At 47.5% G+C, this 27,138-nt stretch overlaps 2 protein-coding genes across 2 annotated transcripts; one reads left to right on the plus strand and one right to left on the minus strand.

Moving 5' to 3' along the window:
- Positions 1-1,243: 1,243 nt before the first annotated feature.
- LOC122373776 (C-type mannose receptor 2-like) lies at positions 1,244-1,681 on the plus strand. The gene has a single exon (XM_043352141.1). It carries the CDS (start codon positions 1,244-1,246, stop codon positions 1,679-1,681), a length of 438 nt encoding a protein of 145 aa, XP_043208076.1.
- A 1,064-nt stretch (positions 1,682-2,745) lies between these two features.
- LOC122373779 (protein bric-a-brac 1-like) lies at positions 2,746-26,294 on the minus strand. The gene is made up of 6 exons (XM_043352145.1): positions 26,183-26,294; positions 15,753-15,908; positions 11,700-11,822; positions 8,726-8,901; positions 4,977-5,292; positions 2,746-4,702 (listed from the first exon to the last, which is right to left on the minus strand). The coding sequence occupies exons 1-6, from the start codon at positions 26,292-26,294 to the stop codon at positions 4,188-4,190; spliced, it is 1,398 nt and encodes a 465-aa protein (XP_043208080.1). The 3' UTR covers positions 2,746-4,187.
- Positions 26,295-27,138: the final 844 nt, after the last annotated feature.

Genomic DNA, 27,138 nt, shown 5'->3' on the forward strand with positions numbered 1-27,138 from the left:
AAAACATGCCTACCAGAAACACTGACTAAACTTTAAATCAAACGTAAGACTAACCTGCGTTACTGCAACGGTCGTCCGGCCGTTCGCTGGTTGCCTCTTCAAAGTCGTTATATTCAATTCACCCGATTATACCAACTAAGTTAGAAGTACAGATGAAGTGAGAGCACAGTACACAGCAATGAAATAAAGGATACAGCACGGTTCGACAGCCGCGCCTCTCGGCTCCCGACCGGCAAACGGCCCGGCAGCCGCGCCGACGTCCGGTCACCGCCCCTGCGGGCAGACTGTCCCGCTAGGCACCCGGTTGCCGCCCCTGCGGCTAGACTGTCCCGCTGGCTGTGTACCGCGCAGCACCGGCACGGTACCGGTCCAGACATTGCATTCCGTAATTACCCACAGTGGTTTTTTTCTTTACTGACGCAAATATCATAAAAATTACATTCCTTCTACGCAATTCGGCATTGTCTCTTGGTCTCTATGCTATATGATAAGTCTCTAGGTAATAGTTATGCTTCATAAAAGTGTAAAAACAATAAACCGTCGGCGCGACCTTGACCGGTCACATCATCCCGCCACCTAACCAACCACAGGCGGCTGTCCGCCAGAGCCTCGCATATTTCTTGCCGATCTGTTGCAGAAGGCAAGGTGAAGTACCTATCCTTTTTAACTTTCGTCTGTAATATTCAATTCATTTAACTGCGAATTGCTGGCATACCACTAGCCTCATCTGCACGGATGTATTATTTAAAGAATAAACTCGGTGGATTGATACGAATTTACTTCTAAATTTTATCTCCGTTATATAATTATAAGCAGCATTACATGTCTCGTAGGGAGAAAGATTGTGGGGGAGATCAAATAGACGTCACACGCATTGCGTAAGCATATCAATGGTGGTACGATGTTCGTGAAATAAATTACAGTTCGCACAAATCTCAATGTAGCGTTCCCACTTGCCACTTGGCCTTTTCTCACCGGACTGGCCGCTTGTCAAATTTTATCAACGGTCGACCACACTATTTTTTCGCCAGCTGTTTCACCTGTAAATTTTCACACGATTCTGCGCAGATAGCGATATCGATACGACCGACATCCATCATTACTTTTCCACTCGCATTTCTCTCGGCTTCAGCTACGGTACGCTCGCAGTTCGCGCTTCCTCACTCGCTATAAGTTCCACCGATATCTTCTGGACACTTCAATCACCGTCCCAGCAAAGGAGACTCCTCAACTCATCTTAGCCATGTCTCCATTCGTATCTGCCCTGCTTCTGTTCGTCTCTCTGAGCTCCACCACTGCCAGCTGCCCAGGTACCATCGCCAGCGGTCTCTGCTTCTGGTTGGAGTCGTTTGAGGCCGAACACGACGCCGCAAGAATCATCTGCGACGACGCCTACCCCGACTCCTCTCTGGCGCTGGTGCGCGACGACGCGTCGAGCGCGGCGGTGGCTGCCATCACCACCGGCCGTCCCGCGCTGATCGGGCTGGACCGCCGCTCCTCCGGAGAGTTTGAATGGGTGGACCACGAGCCGCTCGAGTATGCCAACTGGGCAGAGGGTCAGCCCGAGGATAACCTGCTCGACTGCGTGGTGGCCAATGTGGATAATGTTGGTGGATGGGCGGTGGCCAGCTGCTCGCAGACGCTGCCGTTTGTGTGCTCGGTGCCAGTCGGTGAGGCTTGAGAGCTGAGGGAAGAGAGGGTGTGGTGGAATGTCTAGGATGTCTAGCCAGTATGGAGGGGAGGACTAATGGGAAATGAAATAGGCTGAGTGACCCTCATGAGGGTCGTCATGGAATTACGTCGCAACATGTTTCAAGATGACTGCACTTAAATAAACGTATTTGTCGTCCAATTATTAGCCACTTTTTATCTTCTTTCTTACCTACGCCATGACAAAAAGAGGAAATATGATTTGAATGCATAATCTCTGGTAAGCGCATTACCTTTCCTTTAGCAGATACGCAATGCCCGATTGTAACGTTTAAAGAAGTGGACGATTCAATGTGCTGCTGAAAACTTATCGCACCCGCACTCGAAGTGTGTTATATAGCAATTTGATAAAACTGGTCGAAGTTTATCGGATATTGCGACGGCTTCAGGTTGTTGCTTCACTGTATTCGGATGTTTTATCGAGTTTCTGAAACGTGAAACGTGACGTCATCCGCCATGACCGTTTATTAAATGGTCACCGTTTGGTAAACGGTAGGTACGCTGCATGCATGACACACCATGCTTCGTGTACTAGTAAATGGGTTCACTAACTGACATTATTCAGGTGCGGCGGGAGCTGCAATAATCACTGACCCGTCTAATCCGCATCACACTAAAACGTTACAGTAAATAAATGGACGTGATTATCAGATAAGGAACTTCGATATCATCACCCATGTGCAATATGATTGTGGACGCATTCCTTTTGGTTTGACCGTCTCCTAATCCAATAAACAGTCGGCATTCCGGGATCACCCACAGCGTTGTTACTCGCGACCACAGGAAAAGTTCATTGGGTACGGTCGTGACCAGTGGTAGTACGATACAGGGGTGCCCCCCCCCCCCACGACCAGACCCTTTGCAGTGGACGATTGATGAGCGAGGGTAATGGCGTGCATATGATCTGTATGTATAGACGGAACTACATGATAGATGCGGTTATGGGTACACAGAAGATATGTAGGCATCGACAGTGAGCCGATCCTTCCATGTGTTGGTGACACGTCATCTGAAAGCTAACGCATAAAAACTCAGTTTTATTTCAAAAATGCATATATTCTCTCCAGCAATCACTCCGATACAAGATTACAAACAACGGCTATGTTTCGCTTGGCCCGGAGCGGCACACCACATTACGCACAAGTCTCTCAGTGTGTGAAGACTACCCACTACAGTGGCTCAGAGAGATAAGGGGCGGTCGAACACACCCTCAGCGCAGAGGGTCACCGCTTCTGTCCGAACGCGCGCGGCCCGCCGGCTCTAAATACGAACGGTGACGCGCAGCGGACGACCGAGCTCGCTCGACGTGCGATTAACAACAGACTGATGTGCAGTGTGAGCCGCGCTGTACAGAAGCTCGCCAGAGAACAACAAAGCCGGGTGTGCGGCCGGCCGCGGTAAGGACATGTTCACACCGCGCCGGGCAGGCGTCAAATAAATACAGCTATCGCTTGGTGGATTGCTACAGCCCAATAGACGTCGCGCTCCGTCCCCTCCGGCGAGCCTGCCGCCGTGCCGCTCAGTCTTTGGGACACAGAAGCGACCTGGTGGGTCCAGCAGGACTGAATGGGCGCCCCTTGTCACTGCAGGATCGAGATGTTCGACAAGCGTGACGGCAGGGTCGCAGGGACAGCGCGCAGACATACAACAGGTTCATAACCTCACTGACCTGACGTTGTCCCCACTCTCAGCACTTTCGCCGTGCATTAACGATAAGCCTTAGTTCGGTTCTTCAACACTGGCTCATTAACCGCACAAAACGTTTGACACCTCACATCGACTAGCACTCTTACATACTGTACCAGCCAAATTCATTTTCATTTAGTCTGAAGGAGCCAGTGAACCCAAGGTGGTTCGGTTGGTATCTTCTTCCCTCAGAACATGATCCCCGCAGTTGAAAGGCACCAAAACATTTCAAATCCATTTATCAGAAATGGCAAATAAAAGAACATGCGCTTTGTCGTTTGACTCGAAGAAGAAAAAAAAACACTAATAACGCGTTAAATATCAATTCTGAACTAACTTCGTATCCCAGCGTACTTCAAACACTAGCAACACATTCATTCAGCATAGCAACGTAGAAACAAGCAAACGGCCTCACACAACCACCCACAGCAACATACTCCAACACACATCAAACATGTGGCATATGTACACCAAAGTCGCCATAGGGAACAACTCATCCACTAGTCTGTGGTTTCCGAAAGGCCACAAAACTCCCGTTTCCAAGAACACACTCCCCTCATTTTCATCTTGCTGACATTCCAATTGAATACCTATCTAGCAGTTGGCAGCGAGCGCGCCAAGCGTCACCCGCCCCCCAGCAGCCTCTCGTTAAAGCCTGTACAACCGGCCTCGCCGGCAAGTCGAAACGATTCTAGTCAGTGTCAGCCATGAGAGGCACCGAGTCTGGTCACTTCTCAGTCGGCTCGGCAGGTCTGCAGTGGTTCTGCCGTTGTGCTAGCCGTTTTCCCGACTCAGGGCGTAGCGTGGATGGCCGGCGAGGTGACCGGTAGTGGCGCCCTCTCTGCCGCTCCCGGCTGCGGCCACAGAGGGCGCTGCTCTGCTCCACCCCCGCTCGGCGGGCTGTCAGGCTGCAGTGGCGGCACCTGAGGCATCAGGTGAGCTCTCTGAGCCCCCACCAGCTGCGTCTGCGCCATCTGAGTGGCCGACTGGACCGCCTGAGCCGACTGCGCCGCCGTCAGAGCGTGAGACAGCGGCGGCGGCGGCTGCGACTGCGGCGGGCGGGCCGGTTCCTCCTCGGCTGACCGCTGAGACTGAGACTGAGACTGTGACTGTGACTGCGGCGGCTCGGAGCTCTCTCCCGTGTCCATCTTCTGTTGCTGAGATGCCTCGGTGGGTGTGGCGGCGCCGGAACGCTCCGGACTGGACTCGGACGGCCCGATGGAGGAGAGAGCCGGTACCGGCCGGGCCGGGGGAGAGCGAGATGTGGGCGCGGCTGATGACGACCGCACGTCGGCCAGCGGCGGCACTGCAACGGGGCGGTGGGGTTAGCACGGGAATGAGTGTCATAGGCTCATACCGTCAACAGGAGGCAAGGAAAAGACAGTTCTTCAATATGCATGGGATTTCTGAGCGGAACAACTGAAGCACTGAGTACCAGCCATGTCTGAAGTCATATCGCTAGCAAAATGCAGGAGAGCTGCTGCCAATTATAGAGCCAACTAGCCAGTCCTGTACTCATTGTAGTGAATAGTGATGGCAAAGTGATGACAAAGCGTTCCTAACTTATCGCCACTACTCACAGTTGATGGTCGGGACGGCTCCAGTCGAAGACATCATCCCGGGCGGAAACATGCCCATCATCATGTGGATGTCCGGGAACCCGAGCAGACTCGGCATCTGTCCGCGTGGCGGCGCCACCGGCGGCGCCGGCGGCCGGCCCACGGCGCCGTGGTGGCCGATGGGAGGCCTCAGGGGCCCCTGGGGACCCAGAGGGCCCGGTGGGCCCCGCGGGCCGGCGTCCATGGTGGGTCGGACCATGCCGGCCGATGTGACGGCGAACGGTGGTCGGCCGTTCTGCTGAGAAGAGGACATCGGCGGCCCGTGGCTGGAGTTCTCCTGGGGGCAGAGACGAAAATGGAAACGTAAACGTAAGTCTCCCGCAGACTGGTATATATGGCGGAGACGGAGACAGGGTCAGGCCGAGACGGAAGACGGAGACGGAAGACAGAGACGGAGACGGAGGCGCCCATATCAGACGGAGACTGTGTCAATATACAAAACGGAGACACACTCAGTGAAGTTTAGTATCACACAGATAAATCGACACGCAGATAAATCGACGCAAGAATCACGTTTCACAATCTAAGCACATCCTTTCCTATTGTCTTCTACTTGAGCCTGCTGCTCGAGCCAAGACGTTACTTTTGAATCATGTTACTAAGTTTTCTATTCCACAATACACCCGGTGACTACACCCGATGACATTCTGCTGAGCCTTAGCCCAGAGACGTCTCATGTCCATCGGTTGACAGCCCACCTTCAGCAGTGAGTGACATTTCAAGGAACATGATAGCCAAATGTAGAGTGCATGCATGCTGTTCCGGGCCTATCGAACAACAACGCTGACGCAAGCAAAAACGGAGGATTTAAATAAAAAGTCAAGTTCACGACACGGCTTTAGTAAAACCATCGAACGAACACGGATCAATGCATGGTAAATATTAAACAAAATCAAATATCGCTTTGGTAAGCAACGATCAGGTAAGGTGCCCTTGATTTCTTTTAGTGAAATATTTTAGTGAAATCAATGCATTGATTTATTCATTTCCAAAGATAACACATTGATCAGGCTTGCGTGCTACAAGAGATTCTGAGCCTATGAAATCACAGGTCTGCATCGTCAGTGTCCAAACCTTGACCTTTCAGGAGCATCAATTTATAATAAAAGCACCGTTGAGGTAGCGAACGTGACCAACAAAAAGTCACAAACATGTTTGTTGGGTGCGCTGCTACCTTTTGTCCTCAAAACGCCTTGGCGCTTGAATCATGTCACGCTATAAATATGCGGTACTACTGCGGATTAACGCGAATTGAATACATCCTTGATCACACCAAATCCAAATATAAAATGTTTTTGGGTGACTGGCGCCAGCACGACATTCGTGTGTAAGTGTATTTAACGTCCCGAACGGGGCGGATAAACTACAGGCGGGTTATTTACATGGCACCAATGACTAACTCTGCTACATCTTTCATCAGCATTTGTGAGGAACTTACATCAGTAATAACGGTGTTTTCCACGAAAACGCCCAAGCCGACTTCGAGGCGATATGAGCGATAGCTTGAATTTGATCATCGCAAATAGCTTCGTTTATTCGTGAATATAAATAACGTTGTCGCTTTTAAATTTCGGAGCTGGAATTTGATCGGGTGAAACTGAAATCAGTCGACATGCAGCCAACATGGGAATAGAGATCAAGTTCTCTTTCGGTATGAAACACTATTTTTTGACAACTATGAACAATGAAGCTCACCAAGCACGTTTGAGAAAAGTGAGATCGCAAAAGTGACTGTTTTCACACGCAGATACATAAGAATTTCTTCTCTCCTGCTGTAAATACTCGGCAAAACATATATTGTCGCCAAGCATTTCTTCACTAAACAACAGTTCAGCCTCCTCCTAAGCATACTGCACCATCTCTGCCGTGCATGTAGCCGCTATGTCAGCACCTAGCCGCTCGCATTCCTCACATCCGGCGTTAGCCCGAAACGGCTTGGTCAGGGCCGCTAGATTTATCTGACTTCGGGTTGGAGCGAGGCAGAACTGCACCAAACCGGTGTCGGACCGGGGGGGGGGGGGGAGGGCACCATGAAACGACGCCGCAGCGATAGGACGGCGATAAGTGGTGGGTATCGGCACGGCACCGGCTGCGCGCGTGTCGCCGTTACAGTTCAGCCGTATATACAGCTGTCTCGGTGGGACTGAAGGCTGGGCACCCCCAAGCCCCAGAGTTCGCCCCCCCTCGAGTTCGACGCTTGCGACACAGCCATACGGTCAACGGAACTGGAATCGCACCGCCAGCTAGTATAACGGAAAGGCGATAGTAGACGGCCGAGCCAGGAGTTGATAAGTTTCTCCGGAATCAGCTTGACAGGAACAAAGTTAGCGATTGGTGGAAAGTTGTGTTAAAAGCCAAATGTCGGGTTAATTGGCATCACACCGTCAAAGGAAAGGACCAACTAAGATCGGAAGAGATTTAAAGCTCCTCAAAACGAAAGGTCGCAAAGTTAAAGCTAAGTCGAAATGCTATAACAAGAGAAGCACCAAATATAATTTGCCATATATCGGCCAAAAGGATATGAATCGGGACTCGTGATACGACTACTCTAACAGCAAGTAAAGCTACCGTCCTATTTGCTACTTTCGCTCTCCCATTTGACCAAACAGCCGCACACAGCAGGAAACTGAAGTTTGTTGCTGTTTCGAAGTCGGAGAAACACGTGACATTGGATTAAGATAAGAATGTTTAGCTGAAATCGGAACTTTCACTTCGGTTTCGACCTCGAAATGGGCGATGATGCTAGAACCACGATAACCCTAAAATGAACGGGTTATTATTAGAATGGCCGTCACGGCATAGTACAAATTGAGGCCAGTCTACAGTTTCATGCATGATTTGTTAGACATTGAGGGTTTCTGGGTTGTTTGGGTTGTTTTGAGAGAGCATGGGCGGATAACAACTTTGTACGTATATTACATCATGGGGTGGAGACTTTCACTGGCGTCCAACTGGCGTCTAACTGAGCGGACTTCCAAGTTGGCGTCTAACTGAGCGGACTTCCAAGTTGGCGTCTAACTGTTGGACGGAGACTTCCAAGCTATAGACGCATCTAAAGTTAGCTGTTGCCAGATAGACGCAGCCGCCGTCCAGCTAGACGCGTCTAGACTCAGACGCGTCTAGCTAGACGCGAAATGGAAGTCTCCACCCCATTTGTTTCTATTTCTGGAATACAGCTTTCCCGGAAAGGAGACAAGTGGCACCAATCATTCCATTGTCTGTAACAATATGTACTATGAAGGTAACATCACTTTATCCACAAATAATGGGTCCGGCATAGGAGGCTCCGCCTCCCAGCGAAACAAAGAGATGTGATATTCCAGATATTTCGGCCATGAAATTAATTACGCGAGGCGTTAACTACATGTCTTGCAAATAATTAGCATTGTTACAAAGACAAAATCTGTACAATCAGACATCTTTAAGCACGAAACAGCAGCGAATCCCTGGAAACAGCGATTTCTTGTGCATGATGTCACGACTCGCCAAAATGCCGCATTATCGCTAACGCCGTCCTATCTTTTAATCTTCACTGCCGAACGGCTAGCACCGGGCGATGTCATGACTTGGCGCATCCTCCATTGAACTAAACTCCGCCCCTGTCATATGGCCGCCCTCCCCTTCCAACCGGAAAGAGACCGAATCACATGAAAGGCTGGAACGAGCTAGGACGTTCCCGGCTCGAGCTGAGCACTTCAGCCGCGACTCACATTATTTCTAGCGGCGGCGGCGGCTGCGGCGGCAGCGTTGGCCTCTTCCATCTGTTGTTCCTTCAGTCCGGAGGTGTCACGGAACACCACAGCACGGATCACGTTCTTGACCGTCTCGTCCGGCCAGCTGCCGAGCAGGATCCGCTGCGGCCGGCCGCGGCCCTTGGGACGCATCTCTGAGGGAGCATCAGTGTCAGCGTCAGTGTCAGCACAACAGTGTCAGCGTCGGCACATCAGCATCAGCATGTAGCCGTCAGCGTCAGCTCGCATATTGTCAGCGGCAGTGTGCGGCTGTCAGCATAAAACGTACAAAGAAACGTTACTCATAAAACTGCAGCTGGTATTTTCGAGTGCTACCTTACACGTATATGTACAAAATTGGCAGTGGACATATCGTATCAAATAACGTCGCCTCGGGAGCCAACACGCGCTTGGCTGCCAATTTTTTTTAAAGGAATACCGACTGAAAGTGCAGTCTTGAATGCAGTAAAAATACTTGTCTACATAATAGTCGCTTTAAAAACAATAATAAAAATAAAGAAAGAAAATGCATCGCTCCTATTCCTCTAAGCTGTTTAAGTTCTTTGCATGTTAACCAACGACATCCAGATATCAAAGACAGATTTGCATTCTTAGTGCAAATAAGACAGGCTCGGGATCTCGACGCTTTTATTTTGTGCCATACAATTTCCAGGATTGGTTATTTACGATACAGTCTGCTGTTTTACAGACACATGTAAAGGAACCAGACAGGGTTTCGTATGGCAGGTGATTGGGATTGTTAACAATGACCAATGCATGAGCAACGAGGGACAAACGGGACCATTCCATGTCAAATGGCAGTCTTGGGTGGGTAGGCTTCGCATGAAACATGAACCAATGTGGTAAGCCTTGTTCATAAAACATGGAACAGCGGGGTCGGAATGGATGTTGGTGGATATAAAGGCATCATTGCAATAGAAAACGGAATATTATTGAGGGAACAAATCACGAAACAAATCACTGCACGCTTCGGAAGCACGTATTAGAAAGGTAGCTTTTGTGCTCATAACACAGCTATTAAATGTCACATTTCATTATCTACAGTTTACTGCTGCAAAGCGACATAAAGGAAAGAAAGTAAATAAAACGAACAATTAGCAGAACATAAACTGGACGTAATTACATGAGACATGTGATCCGCCATCGCCCAGTTCCTTGAACCCGTTCCCCGGTACATTCGTGCAGGAGCGAACTTTATACGTGTTCATTTCCTCCGGGCCGGCCTGTAAATAGTCCGCTGCCCGGGCTGAAGCCAGCGAGACTGCTTTGATGAAATGCACCGCGATCTGTTCGTCTTACAGCATACCCGTACTGAGTACACGCTATCAATAGGACCGACAATCTTGTGTACGGTTGCCTATAGTCCCTGCATGGCTGCATTTCTTGAAGAAAACACCACTTATAGTTAAATGTATAGTTAAATAGTTAAAAATAAATGGGAAAATGTCAAATGACTACCTACATAACGACGAAGTCGTGCAGTATCTTACAATAAAAAATGTACGATTACATAGACTTATCGACACAGTGCAGGAATGTTAAGAACTAATCCGCTGAAATAAGCTGTCATAATGTGTATATGTATAAAAATACCTTGACATCATAAGACTCTTTTTTTCCGCGGTTATATAACTTGCTAAAATGGAATGAATCACAAAATACCGTGAAAATGCATGGAGCTTAAAATACAATGCCAGCAAGAATGTTTTGTTGAATTTTTGCCGCATCAAACCTTGATGTGGTGTGCAAGATATGAACCCGCCCAGGACCAAAAGCGTTTTGACTGATGACAGCATGCAATGCAACAATGCGCTGTTGACGCTTTCTATCGTCAACCTGGCGAAGAGAAATCAGTGCTGCGCAAATATATGTGTGTGAAATAATACCACGCCATTAAATCATTAAAATAGATAAGTTTCTCAGAATTCGTATCATACCTACCGTTTTCATGATAACATGAATTCTACTAAAATTTGGCGACTGTGGGCTCATACAAATATAAGAGAGCGGAGTCGTAAAGATTATCAACAAAGAGCAGCTATACCCAGGACTCGGACAAGCACAGAACTGGTGACTGGTACGCTAGGAAATTCTCGCTCATGGCTTATGTGAGCCACCCAGCCGACTTGGCCGAGCTAAGCCGGCTTAGTTGGCCACCATCTGACTAAGACTGGGGTAAGAAGCGAACCACAAAAACGCTGTCGGCAGTGTCAGAGCGACGGAGCGGTGGCCCAGCCCGGTGTTCCGGCGCAGCTAGAATGACTGGCACACGAGACCTCACGATAAGCGACCGTCATTCGCGAATGGATTCACAGGAACACTCTCAATAACTTGTCAATATCTAGCGTACAAGGCAGACGAGTGCTGGCGCTAGCGTTTTTATTTAGTTGCAGACGGGTCTGCCGTTTTCTTTTGTCATTCAAGTGTTTCAATAATGACGGTTCGGTAGGTCCTACATGCTGGCTTATATCTACAAAGAGGCGTATCGCGGGGATGAATGGCACAGCCTGACTATTTCGACAAACCTGCCTAAAAAAGTCAGGGTGCTGTCCTACACAAATGATCTCCAAGTACATTTCAATCCCTATAGATTCACATCCGTTTTATGTTGGCAGATCCCTTTTTCTCATCCGTCGGTGATCACCCATCAACTGGAGACCACAGCCATCTACCAAGGACCACAATCGTTTGCCGGGGACCACCCATCACCCCACTCCTTAACCAAGGACCACAATCGTCCACCAAGGACCACACTCGTCCACGGAAGACCACCCATCCGAGGACCACAACCGTTCACCAAGGACCACCCATCAACCCACCCATCAACCGATGATCACAATCGTCCACCAGGGACCCGCCGTCCAACGGAGACCACCACTCGTCCACTGTGGACCACCACTCGTCTCCTGTGGACCACCCGTCCACTACTGACCGTTGGGGGCGCAGCCGGGACTGTCCACGGAAGGTCCCAGCAGGTTGTGGACACGGTTGGCGTACAGTACGAACGTCGGGTACGGGATGTCGTACTTCCGGGCCGCCTGCGACAGTGTGTGACCTGGGGGGCACGCAGAGGTCAGGTCAGGGTCAATGAGCATGGCACGACACAAATGAACACGGTACGACATGCGATAACTTCAACAGGGCCACATGAGGTGAACGAAAAGATGTTTATACTTATACTTCTAAAAAAAACTTACTTCTGAAGAGCAAGAATATTCAAAGAAATAGGGACCACGTTAGTTTCAACGTAATGTTGGAGCATGGATATCAATTTTATAACATTATTACAATCGTCGCTTTGTCCAGTACCAGTTATAAATACTATAAATCAAACAAATTTTCACGTTGCAGGACCATACATCACAAAGCCATTTTGCAGAATGACCGCCCCCACATTTATTTACCGATTTTAATATAATCCCACCTTATCGGTAATTTCCTGGAATGTTCAAGTCATATAGGCTCCAGAGAAAAAAAATAATGTAAGCGACGCGAAAAAATGTGCCTTAATGCATTAACCACATAGAAATCGACAATAAAAGCTCAACGGCGCATCAATTGAAGCGGCAAAAGTTTGACATTCACTTAACATTAATAGCAGCTTCAAACTATTACCAGAAACCGGTTTTTGGAGCTTTATATAATCTGGTATTGCAGCATCCCAGTCAAAGGCAGCATACAATTATTCAGCAGAACAATAATGCTGTCAGCAGCTTGCTATTTTAAGACAATACTTGGTGGAATAGAATACATATTTACGTTCTCTTTTACGGATAAATGAAGTCTTTGTGTGCTATGGATAAATGAACACTGCGTATACAGTACCCAAAGGTTCAACATTATTCGGAAAATCCCTATGCTGGATATGATGGCATGCCTATTGCCTACACTTGGCAGTTTATAGCACATGGACATCAATAACAGTTCCGACGAACACTCTCCCCAGTGATTTCATCTTACCAGAATGTTTGTGATGAATAGTTTGGCAAATATTGCGTCAGATATTGAAAGCCACATCCTTAGATTTCCCACCCCGTACGACACGTGTTCTACCTCGATACCGTTTGGCGGAAATGACGTCATCGCTTCTCACAGCGACCGCCCCCGCACCCCCCCCCCCCCCTCCCCCGGCCGCCCTACCCACCCCATCAACCCCAAGCAATACCGTGCCAGGCTTACTTGATTTGTCATCTACGTCCTGAGTTCAAGGTGTATTTCAGACGTTTAGCCGGACGAAACGTTGTAATACTGACTCACTTGGTTTGGATATGTACCGTGTGCACCTCTCAGACGCGTTGTTCATTGTTACTATACAGGCAACAACGAGAACAATCCGGTCTTATCAAAGGTACACATTGCACCGTACAGATGACAAAGGATACACATTGCACAATACATACTCCTTGTGTCCCCAGTCTAGAGAACTATACGGTCTTTATTTATACCGGTGTGAACCAGTTAGTGTTGCTTTTGACACAATCTATATAAATAGGCTCTTGAGACAGCCCGGGCTAATGGTGGCATTATTTTTTGGTAATAAAAATCCCTGCCTAGTGCCTATAATCCTAAAAAATAATATATACATTACTTCAAGTCATGAAGAGTATAAAAATAATCATCGACATACATTTGCAAGCATGAAGCGAATATAATTAACATACTAGCCTAATAAGAAGGTTGTAAAACATGATAAATATATCTACTTTTGCAATTTCGCAACGCTCACATTTACGTCAATTGAAATTGTTGCTTCATGTATATCCATTTACTTAAGTGGAAGCATTTAATAAGACTTACGACTTTAACCATTCTGATTAAAAGATAGACGTCCTGCAATGAATACCTGAAATACTTTTGATTCACTGAGGGCTAGTAACCTTTCATTTTCGGATTAATGTAGCATTAATTCCCGGACTCAATTAAGACAAGACCACACCTTGCTCATGTACATAAATAAAGCATCCAACCCATCTGCGTAATGTCATTTTAATTTAAAGAACAAGGATCTGACAGGCCCTTATATAAACAGAAGGGCGCGATTCAAATTGGCGTGTCCGAGCAACTGAGCCTGCTTCTGCTGGCAGGGCGACCGAAATAATAACTGACGGATACAAAGGACCCTCGAATTCTTTACCCGCATGTATCTCGACAATCGAGCTTTGTCACAAGCGACTTCCCTAATTTGTGCTTGTAATGAGTCCGGATGTAGCTACATAGTTTTTGGGGTGGTGGGCGCCCATTAGTTTCCACTTTCCGAACAATGGGCGGCACAAAAACATGCGCCGACTACCAGCTTGTCCCATCGCTGGCCGCTGTGACCATGGGGATTTCGTGAAAAATAGGTATATATGACGTCAATTAAAACCAGGGCTGCGGAGTCGGAGTCGGAGTCGGAGTCGGAGTCGGTCGGAGTCGACAGTTGTGACCGGAGTCGGAGTCGGAGTCGATTTTAGAAACCCGAGCCGGAGTCGGAGTCGGAGTCACCGAAAATCTGTCGACTCCGCAGCCCTGCTAGGTCTGCGGAGTCGGAGTCGGGAGTTGGAGTCGGTCGGAGTCCACAATTCTGCCCGGAGTCGGAGTCGGAGCTGGTTTTTGAAAGCCGGAGTCGGAGTCGGAGTCGGAGTCGCCGAAAATCCATCGACTCCGCAGCCCTGATTAACCTTCCAGGCGGTGGGGGGGGGGGCAATTTTTTGCCCCCCCCTTTAGTTTTTTCGATATATCTCGAGAACCGCTGCGCCGATCGTCACCAAACTTTCAGTACCCTCCCGGGAGCAGCTAGCGCACATGGTGACCAAAAATTTTTCCAAAGGCTATGATAGGTTGGCCGCTAATGACGTCAGAGTGACGTCATTTTTGCCATTTTCGACCCAAAAAAAGGTTTCGCGGGAAGAGCTGTCAGGCCTACAGCTTTAGAGATACAGAAACATGTTTCAGACATAAAAGGTGTGAAATTAAGAGGGCTACAAAACTGCTATTTCGGTTTTTCGAATTTTTTGGATTTTGACCCCCAAAAATCAAAAAATATTTTTTGAATTTCGAAAAAACCGGAATATATGTGATAGCCCCTATCGCCTTCTATCCACATACCAAATTTGAGATCGATACCTCTTTTTTTGGCCAAGTTATAGCGAAAAAACTGTTTAAAATTGATGACGTCAAATTTTCAAACTCAATTTTTAGCAATTCTAGACCTCGTAGCGCAAAACAAAGACCACCATTAGACTCCCCGTGACGAGCTGCATCGAATCGATACCCATTTTATGCAAAAATATCAACTTTGAAATTTGACCTTTTTTGACCTGACCTTGACCTGATCTCCACCAGAAAGTGACCTAAACCGTACCTGATGGTCTTATAACCAACACCATTGAGTTGGAAATGAAAAACTGGCCATAAAACATGCATCGCATAACCTTAGTAAAGTTGGGCTCATGTGGTGACCCTTGGTGACCTTTGGTGACCTGACCTGTGACCTGACCTGGTATGACCAGTGACCTCTAATAGCAACATATGTACTAGACAACTGACGCTTTATCGCTGATTTTCGACAAAATGCGTTTTACTCGGTGTTATAGCGCTTTCCCTAGAAGCCCCGTGAACGGTGAAACATTTTATCTTTGACCTGACCTGTGACGTCATCGGTGACCCCGAGGTCAATGAAATTTGGTTTCCCTAGACAAATTTTACAGGGCTATCGAACGCCGTTTGAATTTTCCGGATCCGTCCAGTAGTTTCGGAGATACGGGGGGGGGGGCAAAAAAGTGCCCCCCCCCCCCCACCGCGCGGAAGGTGGCTGGTAGGCCCACCGCCTGCCGGGTTAAAACCTTCAATATAGTTCCATCCCATCATCCATTGCTCCATCATCACTCCAGATTATCTTAGATCTGACCAGGTCCGGCCAGAGGAAATGAAATATCACCCGCTGAATCATGAATCTGACTGGGGTCGGAGAAGAGTGGCAGGCAGTGGCAGGCAGCAGGCTTACCTTCCCTAAGCACGGACATAATGGCCTCAGCCATGGTCTCTGGTCGCCAGGACTTGATGGAGCCGCGCTCTCTGAACCGCAGGTTCTGCATCAGACTCTGCTTCTGGTTCCACGACTTCTGCCAGGCGGCCTGCAGCTGGTGCTGGAACGTCATATCTGAAACACAGAGGTCATCGAGGGTCAGCTGCAGGGCCACTCAGGGTCAGATGAGGTCATATAGAGGTCACCATGGTTAAATGAGGTCACGCAGAGGTCACCAAGAGTCATATATATCACAGAGAGGTTACGAAGGGAGAGTTGGTCACAAAGAGATCACCATGAGACACATGAGATTAATAAGAGGTCACCAAGTCACACATAAGTTACATAGGTCACAAAGGTCAAGCCGCACTTTTGTCTTGGCCGGTAAAGTCAGCAGTCAGCGCTTTTTGTCAATTCGTCCTCACCGGTGGGCTCAGTGCACTGCGTTAATTCCAGCGTCCAGTCACGATTTCAGGCCATGAGGAGGGTTAAAATATTGCATGGTGTTATGAAGAACATATGCATAAGAATAGTATGGCTGTTTAAAATGATGAAGCACATGTCATCCACCATTGTCGATTCATATCCACTGCTGCGCCCCTGGCGACCCCGGGTATACGACTTGCTAATATCCCAAAAGTAGCGTAATAGCATAACTCATCCCCACCGCCGCCGACCAGATAACGGCTCTGTCGGCCATTTTGGCATGTTATACTTGCCGTCCAATGGACGTGTGAGACCACCTGCCTTTAGATCAGAGTCAGACACTGGGGTGGACTGGTCCGAGACGGGGGAGGGGGAGGGGAGGATCGTGACGCCACGAGACGACCCTAACGTGACGCACGGCGGTAACGGACGCCGGAAAGGAAATAGGCTACTCGTGACGGTAGATGTCGGCTATACTCACGCACTAGGGGACACCGGTCAGAAGATTTTCGGTTAACCAGCGCCATGTCATAAGCAGGCACAATTGGGTGTGATAGTTAACGGTTTGATACGCATGCTTTCACAGGTATGCGTTCCATTCCGTCACAAAACAGTACCACAATGATAAATGGCGAGGAGGTATGCAAAAGTTGACTGAGGTTCGGTGTAGAAATAGCGATAATTGGCATACGTTGATTTCCTATATGAGGATACTGTTACGGTCGATTTTAGTCAAATCGGTAACTAAGCCGTTTTTACTATGGTTATCTGGCTCACATCCAAATTTGGTGCTATTCGGTCAAATTGGGTTCATCGTTGATTCCTAGTAGTTTTCACGTTAGGTCGCACGAGCTACTTCAATGCCTGATTTATCAAATTACCAGGCATTATTTTCGATAAGAACACTGAAATAATTTCATCGAAAACCTTCGACATTTTCGCATTTCACCATTTCAAATTGATCGGAGAGACCTCGTCACACGTTATCACAGGTGACCGCTATTCGAAGCCTCCCATCTGCATGTGAAACATGCATCCTATAACAAAAACTAGCAGCAAGAAATACCGCCTATTTTCCAGATCGGATAAATACGGCATCCGGTCCGCCGACACGCGAGCGCATCAGTAAGGTCTGGCTGCGGCCGACGCCCTACAGGACGCCACTAGCTTGATGTCGGATAGCCATGAATATTTAACGCGTGGACTCGGAGCGGCATGACCGGGCACCTTTTAGTACATTAAACATAAGACTATCAATATGAATGATTTAGCATGTTCTAAGGGCGCGATGTAAAGCGCCATATTTCGCTGTGGCATCACCCATAAATTATTCAGAATGCAAATTTCCGGTCAACAGATTTCTACATCGCGCAGCACTTTGTAGATGAGTCATCAGTATGAGCTATATCATTGTACGCAACACGGACGAGGTCTCTTCTTAGCAACTCAAAGGCCCACCAGCAGATATGTATTTAATAATTCGACAGCGTTGTCGTAAACAAAACCTAATCAGAGACGGGTCATGGCGCCTGTTCTGCCCCACCCCTCCCCCACCGTTTCCCCATAACACCATCAGCACTCCTGCAAGTGGAGATCACTCAAACTACCTAGGAGCAGGAAGTACTGCCAATTCTACTCCGCCGCCATTTCCGGTACAGAGCCCATGTAAACATACTTCAAACAGTAATTATTCAAAACAGTAATCTAATGGGGCAATGTAATATGATTCAAGTGCCGCCGAGGCGGAATGTACAGCACGATTCATAATTAGTAGTTCCCGCCAAAAAGATCATTTACTGATATTTTCTGTTCGATGGTTGAGAAGTTCGTTGCCAGACTTCAAAGACTTTACCGAGATACCCAGGTGTTGTCCATCTGAACTGCACAGTCACGTGACCCATTTGACCTTCGGATCCAATTCTGGTAGTCAATTCTGGCGCTTTTGTTACCATAGCGAAAAATATAACCCCGTGTTCAAAGTTTTGCTGACGACTAAGATTCTGCGTAATCTGGCCAATGACGTTCGAGAACCGCGGCCAAGCCCCGCTGATCTTGAACGTGATTGGTCGGACGGCGTTTAGAATCTTCGTCGTCCGGGAGACTGCGAACACGGGGTAAGCCAAGGGGTAAACAATCTGTGCGTGGAATGGGGAGTGGTGAACGTGTAAGGGCGATGATAGGCTGATTCGTCGATTTTTATTTATACTTTTATCCTTATTATACATTCTGATCATTTTGTTTATGTTCAGGAGTTTTCTCTGTTGATTTAACATCAAAAACTTTGTGTTTTACTGTTAATGCCAAGTGCCATGTTGATATTGAAATTGGGTTACAATTCCATATTCACCTGTTTTTCTATGGCCTGTTGTGCATCATATTATTGGTAATGTGATAATATTACACATATGACAGTAAAAACACATATGACACATATGACACATATGACACATATGACACATATGACACATATGACACATATGACATAATGACAGTATCGCCGATGAAGTGTTAAACCGAACACGAAACGTCCGATATATGCTGAGTTTTTATTTAATTTCAACGAAAGCTGAGTACTATATTGGTAATGTGAATATAGGTACTTCATACACTGCTATTTTTGGGTATATATTAATGTCTGACCTGATTTTACTTCACGTCTTCACTTCACCTTATATTTTCTTGCAGCAACAGTTATCACACCATTATTGTGCAAAAATAAGGGTGGTGTTTCGCGACACTTGCCAGCCACTTTTGATTTCCATAGAGACATCAACAAGCCTATACCTCCAACACTACCAGAGGTTGACGCTAGCTCACAGATTGCGCTGGCAGCGCCAGCGCGCCCGTGAAACACAGCCAGGGGTTTCCTCTGTAACGTCATTGTTGTCTAGGTACTTGGGCCTTCATCAATTGTTAACAGCTACAAAAATTGGAATTAAAAATGTCCAGGTATTATGAGCATCAGCCAAACAGGGAAGTGAATTTGGCTACAGCCCATCTTGCAACGCCTCAATGAAATTTAACGAGAAACTTAAATTGAGGGAGCAGCTACATAACTGAGGTAAAACCCATCAATCCTTGTGGATTTACCTACATAACTGAGGTAAATCCACAAGGCACTTTGAGTTCAAACTATGAAGTGACTCCAAGCGAAATATAACAGAAATTGGGACTTTGTGGAGCTTAGAAATAATCTGCTTAGTGCTGGATGAATGTTTTCACTTAAAATAAACACCACCATATTTGAGTCATGAAAAAGTGTTTGGTAAGCATAAGCTTGTAGCATAAAAGATGTTTGTGAAATGTCACTAGATTTTAAAGTGTTAGTCTCTGCACATTGATTCTCTGATTGTTTGAATGATGAAGTCTCTGCACAGTCTCTGATTGACTGAATGAGCTCTGCAGTCACAATAATGAAGTTCATGGGAAGATATGATTTGTAATAAAAGAATGTAATATTTTGAGTTGATTTTACCTATTCTGTGAAGATCATAGCATGTTAACAGCATTCCAAACAGGGCATGTCAAAGGTTGGATGGATCTTGCGATTTCCTTGAAGTGTGACTGTTTACCATATGTTGTTTTTTTATTCAAAGTTATTGTTAAAGTCAACCAACTTTTGCAACATTGAGGATCATACTTTAGCTTTGGAAACAAGACATATTATGTAGTTATGCTGATCTTCTTTTCCAGTCTTTGATTATCACTTAATTTCATTCACTTTTGATGTAGTGAAATTCATGATCATTTTAATGACAAGCTACATTTGAAATGTATTGTTGCTCTCTTTTTTACCATGCATATTTTTGTGTCTTGTGAGGTCTCATATCAATATAGCAATAACAAGAGCAGTAACATGCATAGTTTGCTTGTGTTGTCATAACTTTGTACAATATTTCCAGCTTTATAATATGCAGTTACCTCACATTGGGCATCACACATACATTTTTTCCTGCAGGAGGAAAGACAAAGAGCCAACTAGTGACTCATGTTTGTGCTCCTATCACTTCACCCCTGGGGAATCAGTGCCTACACCCCTTGAGTATAATGGTCATCGAGGGGTGCTGTCCTGACATGTTCACTTTCTGTTGAGAAGGTTAGAACAAATACCATGTGTGTCATTTAGTTGCATATATAATACCTTCATGTTAAGTCTGCATTAAGTCTAAAGTCTGTAGCCACCCTTAATCCTAGGTTGTTGTGACCTTAATCTAGCCTGGGTGAATATCTTGCTGTACTTAAAGCACAGACTGCGCTACGCCCCGGCACGGCGGCCGGGGCGCCTCCCCTGGAAGAAAACGGCATCGGGGAGAGGGGACGGACGGCGAGGAGCCGGGGAAGGAGCGCGGCACCGTCACCCCACAAGCCGCCCGCAGCACCGCCGTTATTCTTGTGCCTCTTGGGCGCCGCCGACGCCCTGCGGTTGGGGAGCGCATCCCAGACGGGCGGGAGCCGGGAGGGCCGCCTGCGCCACCCGGCCGGCGAAGCAGCAGCCCGGCCAGGCGCGGCGGGCGGCTGGGTAGCGGCCGGACTGAGACGAGTCCCGAGTCGCTCCATGTCTGTCCCTTGCGAAACTAGTACCGCCGCCGCCCAGCCTTGATGGGTCACTACGAGGAAAAGGCGAGCCCGCTCCCAGTACCTGGCGTGGAGCTCCCGCGCGGGTACGCCGCCTCACCGATGGCCCCTGGTCTCTCTCTCTCTCTCTCTCTCTCTCTCTCTCTCTCTCTCTCTCTCTCTCTCTCTCTCTCTCTCTCTCTCTCTCTCTCTCTCTCTCTCTCTCTCTCTCTCTCTCTCTCTCTCTCTCTCTCTCTCTCCCTCTCTCCCCCCGTCCCCGTCCCGTCCCCGTCCCCGTCCCCGTCCCCGTCCCCGTCCCCGTCCCCGTCCCCGTCCCCGTCCCCGTCCCCCCCCTCTCTCTCTCTCTCTCTCTCTCTCTCTCTCTCTCTCTCTCTCTCTCTCTCTCTCTCTCTCTCTCTCTCTCTCTCCCCGACGCCAAAACCGGCTCACAGCGGCGTTCATGTCGGCCGGGGCGAAATGATTTGATGAATTATTTCATAAAGGCATTAACAGTGACAAAAGACAAAAGTTCAACAAATTCTACGCATGAATCATCCAGTAGGTACTGGCTTCGAGAACAGTTAAAATGAAGATGCACAAGAAATCGTAATTTCCCAATGACATGACATGGCTGTCGCAATGCTTAGCCGCAATCACCTCTTTTTGTAGTTTAAATGGTAAGTAGTTTTTGAAATAATCCGATAAAAATCTAAAATTGATACCATATGAAAGACCAATCAATTCTACACATGAATCAGGGTGTATCTTTGAGAAAAACTTGAAAGTTTAGGTGTGATAAGAAAAACAAATAAAAATGAACCATTTCCCCATAGACTTTACATTGGCTCCAAAATCGCATGGATCCAGAATTTCTGGAAGTGCCCTCGCCACAACTGCACGTGCGCTGCGCTCGAAAATGATCACGTGACCAAATCCAGATGAGATCACCGTATTTATAGTCACCGTGGAGATACCAACGAAACAAATGCCGGACGTTGAGAATTGATTTTGGTAGATCCAGGCTGCACAAGCATAGCCAGTAAGGCATAAAGTCGACAGAGTTTGGCTGTTGTGTTCATTTAGTCTTGAGTCCTTAGTAAGTCCTCAGTAATTGGTCTTCACCGAGACTGCACAATAGCAGGAAGGCCCAGGCAGATGAGAAAACGCTGCAAAAGTTGACTAGACGAAATGACACTGATTCGCAGTGTGTAACGGGAAATAAACACCTCATAACATGTAGCTTCATGCATGTTTTAATGAATAATAACCCGACCCCATGCGATGTTGGACAACTTTGCCTTAAAGTTTCGAAGTTTTGAAGCAAGCGTTCATATTTTATTTCCTGATGTATGAAATAAACATGTGACGGCAGTGAGCTGTACCCAAGACGAAATGAGACCGTTAATATTTTATTATGAAAGCATTAAAGACGTTCAACATTAAACAGATTCTGATGACTGTTACCAACACGTTTTTTATGCTGTAGTCTGTGTTTCCAGTGTATCTGTCATATTCACGTCGGTTCAGTAAGGTAAGACTCAAGAGAAAGACGACTTCACAGCACGGCGTCTGAACTCCAGAGCGATAAAACGACAAAACATGTCAACGTAGTCATAGAAGAGTTTGTGACGAGCCTGCCAGACAATTTTATACCACGTTCCTGCCTACACGCACTGTAAAAAAAGGATGAAGATTGACCTCGCGGTGACCTTTGTTGTTTGAATTCCAGGACGCGTCGACTGTGTAACCATTCACCATTTTACGCTCATCATGGCGACCTCAATTCGCGAGGTGGCAGAATGAATGAGCCCTGCCTCGGGAGAGCCGTTGTACGTCTACACATTCTGTCGACAGGAGTTATACCAGCGGATAGTCGTGTCACCGGTAAGTGACGAAAACTAATAGCAAAGCCACGAGTAAAAGGAAGGAAAATGGGGAGAAAAATAAAGTGATATTAGAGAAAAGGACAGCGGTAAACAAATGCAAATTTTCGACATTATGAGAGCGCACCTTACGCTTTCATCTTCTTTGGATTATTTTGCAAACAATATCAGAAAAAATGACAGTGCTCGAGGCATCAAGATGAAACCAGCTGCTATACGAATCTACTTGAGATTTTAATAAGATATTTTTAAGCCGACAGGCGACATTACTTCCAGTAGGGATTCTGAACCAATTTCACTTTCATTCGACTGACATGACTTTTCATTAATTCCTTGCGTTCACCTTGACAGCACATATAAGTAAGCGTTCAGTATTCTCGGAATCAACAATATCCAAGTTTAGAACTGCTATAAAAGAGCTATGCCGCATAATACGTTATATTTTCCTCAAGCCACGCAATGCTTCTGGTCATTACAAACCGACAGCTGCTTCAAAGTCGGCGCCGGTGGTGTGGCGACAAAAATTAGGGAGAGCGAGGAAAACTGGCAGAGGACAGCTGTGGCGAACCGGTTTGCCAGCTACTGGCCTTCAGTCCGTGGAACAGCCCCCACCCTTTACCCCAGCGCATAGTATACGCAAGCCAGCGCGCGACGAAGCGCCGTACTAAATCGTACCACCCAAAACGGCCCCAGCGCCCCTCCCCCATTACAACCGTAAGTTACGGCGGTATTCGGGGCTGATGGCGTCATCACTAATAGTGCCTACGTCACCGTCATTCTGACAGTGTTCATCGCTGACGCAAGCGAACACCCAGGCAGGTGCAGAAATAAAATACGAATTGAACATAAATCGGCGCCGGTTCGATCGCTGCTCAGAGGTGAAAGTCATGACCAGTCAGCTGATTTTTGGGCAGGGGCAGATCTACGGAAATCAGCATTATAGTTACAATGGGAGAAGGAAAGGGGCAAAATTGCAAAATTGCAAAATTGCAACTGCAGCTACGAACAGACCAACGACCAAACATATATAATAAGCAGGATGTTACAGCCAGCACAGGATGAAATAAAGATCTCAGACACGCTCAACGACATAACGATAAAAGATCTTGAGATGAAAAGAGCTTTAGATGCTTCATAGCGGCAGTGTCGCTGGTGTCCATGGGTAAACGTGTCGCTTCGCTCTAAAGAAAAATGTGATTGCAACGGTTGCATGACGTATCCGTCATGCTTCGCCGCGCACCCTTCGACATGCCATCTTTTGTTTTTCTAATGTTAGCGAAGAGATCAATCGATGTCCTGTCGTTCCTCGCTGATTGGTGGGATAGCTGGTGTGGGAGGGACGATTCACACTGATAGGAACGCAAAGACTGTAACATACATGTGCAATGTGCATTCCTTTGAAAATGATTTGAGTGCTGACAAGACAAAGTTATTCAATGACAGCACGATGCCGAGGGAAGATAGGTGATGTAGAATTGTCACAGCGGCGGACAAAAAGAAGACGGGTAGAAATAGAACAAAAGGTGCCAGCAGACCGAAAAACATGTTTGCCGATATGCGCCACGCACAAGCCCCCTCATCCCTCCCCGCCCCCTTCCCCCATCATGATTCATGGAGGTGCTTCACCCTACCTACACCCAATAAGGAAAAATGCGATGTTTCAGGTCATGGGCGTTCATGAAAATATAATACCACATGAGACCTTACTTTTGTACTGCCTCATCTTTTAGTAAAACATAGTAAACCTATCATATTATTGATCATGCCTTTATCACAGTCGTTCTTTTTGATAACTCCAGCATGAATTGTTGATTTACATTGTTCGAATGATCACTAGACACTAAGCAACATTTGCAAACCATTCAGACACTATAATCCAACAATCAACAGCCTATCTGAAGGGGTTATGGGAAGGTTCAGCACAGCCTGGTTACAGCACTGACCGACTATCGGCTGTCGCTCACCCACGTTAATACGTCTGTGCCCAGCAACCTCTGCTACTAACAGCCCAGAAGGTTCAGAGCCGCCGAGAGCATCGGAGCGTCCAGATAAGACGGCTGAGAAAATCCCGGCAGTTAAATTATATGACGACCATTATATGAATCCCGGCACTGGCGGTGTCAGCATGACTATTCACAACTAGAAGTGCCAGACTGGGGTGACAATAATACAATACAATACAATACAATTTTATTAGGTCCCTCCATTACATGGGTTTTGTGGTGACCACGTCGTATACATGCGAAAACACATCTGGATAAAACACTGCAGTAAAACCGGATAGAAGTGAAACCACAGAGTAAAATACACATCTAAGACATCTTCCGGTACACTAACCAGTCGACCACACCTACTGTTGACGCGCTCCTGAGGACTCGTTCCAGTGCTGGCTGGCGCGAAACAAAAATCCACGACGGCCGAACTCGGTTCGGACTCGGGGCAGACGCAGCTGTCCCCGCTCGGTCGCACGCGTGGTGCGAGCTGACTCGTCGGAGCTGAGCACCAACTTGCTCCGCAGGATTTGTGGTGCACTGTCCGAAGTAAGTAGGCGACTAACCACAGCTACGTCACTGTCACGAATCAAGTCGTCCACACACTTCCAACCCAGCTCGTTAAGCACAGGAGTCACGTGATCTCTTCGGCTGAGGCCAGACACGACACGTGCGCCGAAATTCAGCACCTTTTGGATGCGTTTCCTCTGAGCGATGCAGCAGGCACCCCATACGCTAATACAGTATTGTATGTGCGGAAACACTAACGCTTCGATAAGCAGGCGCTTAGTCTCCGTCGGCAGCCTGTTCCGCATTCTCGCTAGGCTAACAAGTATCATGTTGCAGCGCTGGACGACAGACGTGACATGTGAATCCCACGTCAGGTGAGAGTCGATGGTGATACCCAGAACCTTGACGCTCGGTGAAGGTGAAACTACGTCACCGCCAAAGTGGATCGAGAAACTGGTGTTAGTTTTTTGACGACTGGATTTCAAAATGGTCATTTCAGTTTTGGATGGGTTAATTTTCAGCCGGTTCTGAGTGAACCACTGCACGAGTACAGATAGGTCACTTTCGATGCGGTTTTTGATAGCCAAGACGTTACTGGGAGTGTCAGCGTCAAGGATCTGGACATCATCAGCGTACATCACTAGTTTGACATTTGACAGATGTTGGGCCAGGTCGTTGGTGAAAAGCAAATACAGGCTCGGTCCCAAAATGGACCCCTGTATCACGCCGTGCGTCACGCTCAGCGGACACGACCCGATAGCCTGACTGCGCCCACTCAACCAGTCAGAAAACCAGTCAGTTCGAATCCCGTACCAGCCCAGCTTGTCCAGGAGGCGGCCATGCTCGACGCTGTCGAACGCCTTGGACGTATCGGCTGTCACGAGTGACGTCACGAGGCCTTTGTCGATATTGTCAGTGACATACGTGACAACGTCAAGCATAGCCGCCCCCGTGGACATGCCGGGCCTGAAGCCATACTGCTGCGGGCAGAGCAGAGCGTTGCGGTCTAGGTACGACGTCAACTGGGAACATACCACGCGCTCACACAACTTGGCAACAACAGGAATGATAGATATCGGCCGGTAGTTGCTCGGGTCCTGCCGGTCGCCCTTCTTATACAGCGGGATGATGACGGCAGACTTCCACTGGTCAGGCATGTCGCATTTAGTGACGCAAGAGTTAATCAGGTGTAGCAGATGGGGCCCCACAACAGCAAACGTCTTCCTCAGCATATCGACAGTTATGCCGTCGGGGCCACTCGCGCGGGACGAGCTCATCTGTCGCAGCGCGGCAGACAGTTCCGGTAGCTGGGCAGGCCGCGGCGAGAACGGGAATCGGATTGCGCTTTACGAGGAAACGAGTGCGCCGCCGATGTACACGGTGCGCTTAGATTGGACTGCGCTTTTCCTGCGTTTTTGCACAGGAAAATGCGCCTGGACTGGAAAGAAAGTAAAATGCCGCATAATCTTCAAACGCTCGATGCCACTGAATGAAATATGCATGTATTATGCTCAGGAACATGGCAAAGTAATAATATGACTTAAATGCATTAAATTTGAGCAAACACAGCGTCGAAATTCGCTCATGTTTTTAAGTGCGCTTATACTGACCAAAATGCGCCGTGAGTGGAAAATCAGCAATTTCCCTCAATACTAGTGGACATTTTTAAAATGTGAATTTCTTTAATATAAAGCTGATAAATTACCCGTTACTGTACACAATATGATGCTTTTCATCATATTTACCAGTGTTTTATGCGCGGATCAAGATTTTGGTCTCGGCTAGCAGCTATTCGCACTTCAGGAAAATTGCGCCCCATCTGGCTGTATGGACAATGTTAAACTCATGCAGCCCCACTCGACTTTTAAGCTGAATTTGTGAAAAGTGATTTAACAAAAAAACGGTTAAATTGAAGAACGAGTGTTTGGATATTACTCGTCTCATCTTAAAACATCATAAAACACTTCAATAAATAAGAACTTCGTCATACTTTTCCTAAAA

The sequence above is a fragment of the Amphibalanus amphitrite genome, unplaced genomic scaffold (assembly GCF_019059575.1).
Source record: "Amphibalanus amphitrite isolate SeventyFive unplaced genomic scaffold, NRLGWU_Aamphi_draft 001550F_arrow, whole genome shotgun sequence".
Classification (NCBI taxonomy): Eukaryota; Metazoa; Arthropoda; class Thecostraca; order Balanomorpha; family Balanidae; genus Amphibalanus; species Amphibalanus amphitrite.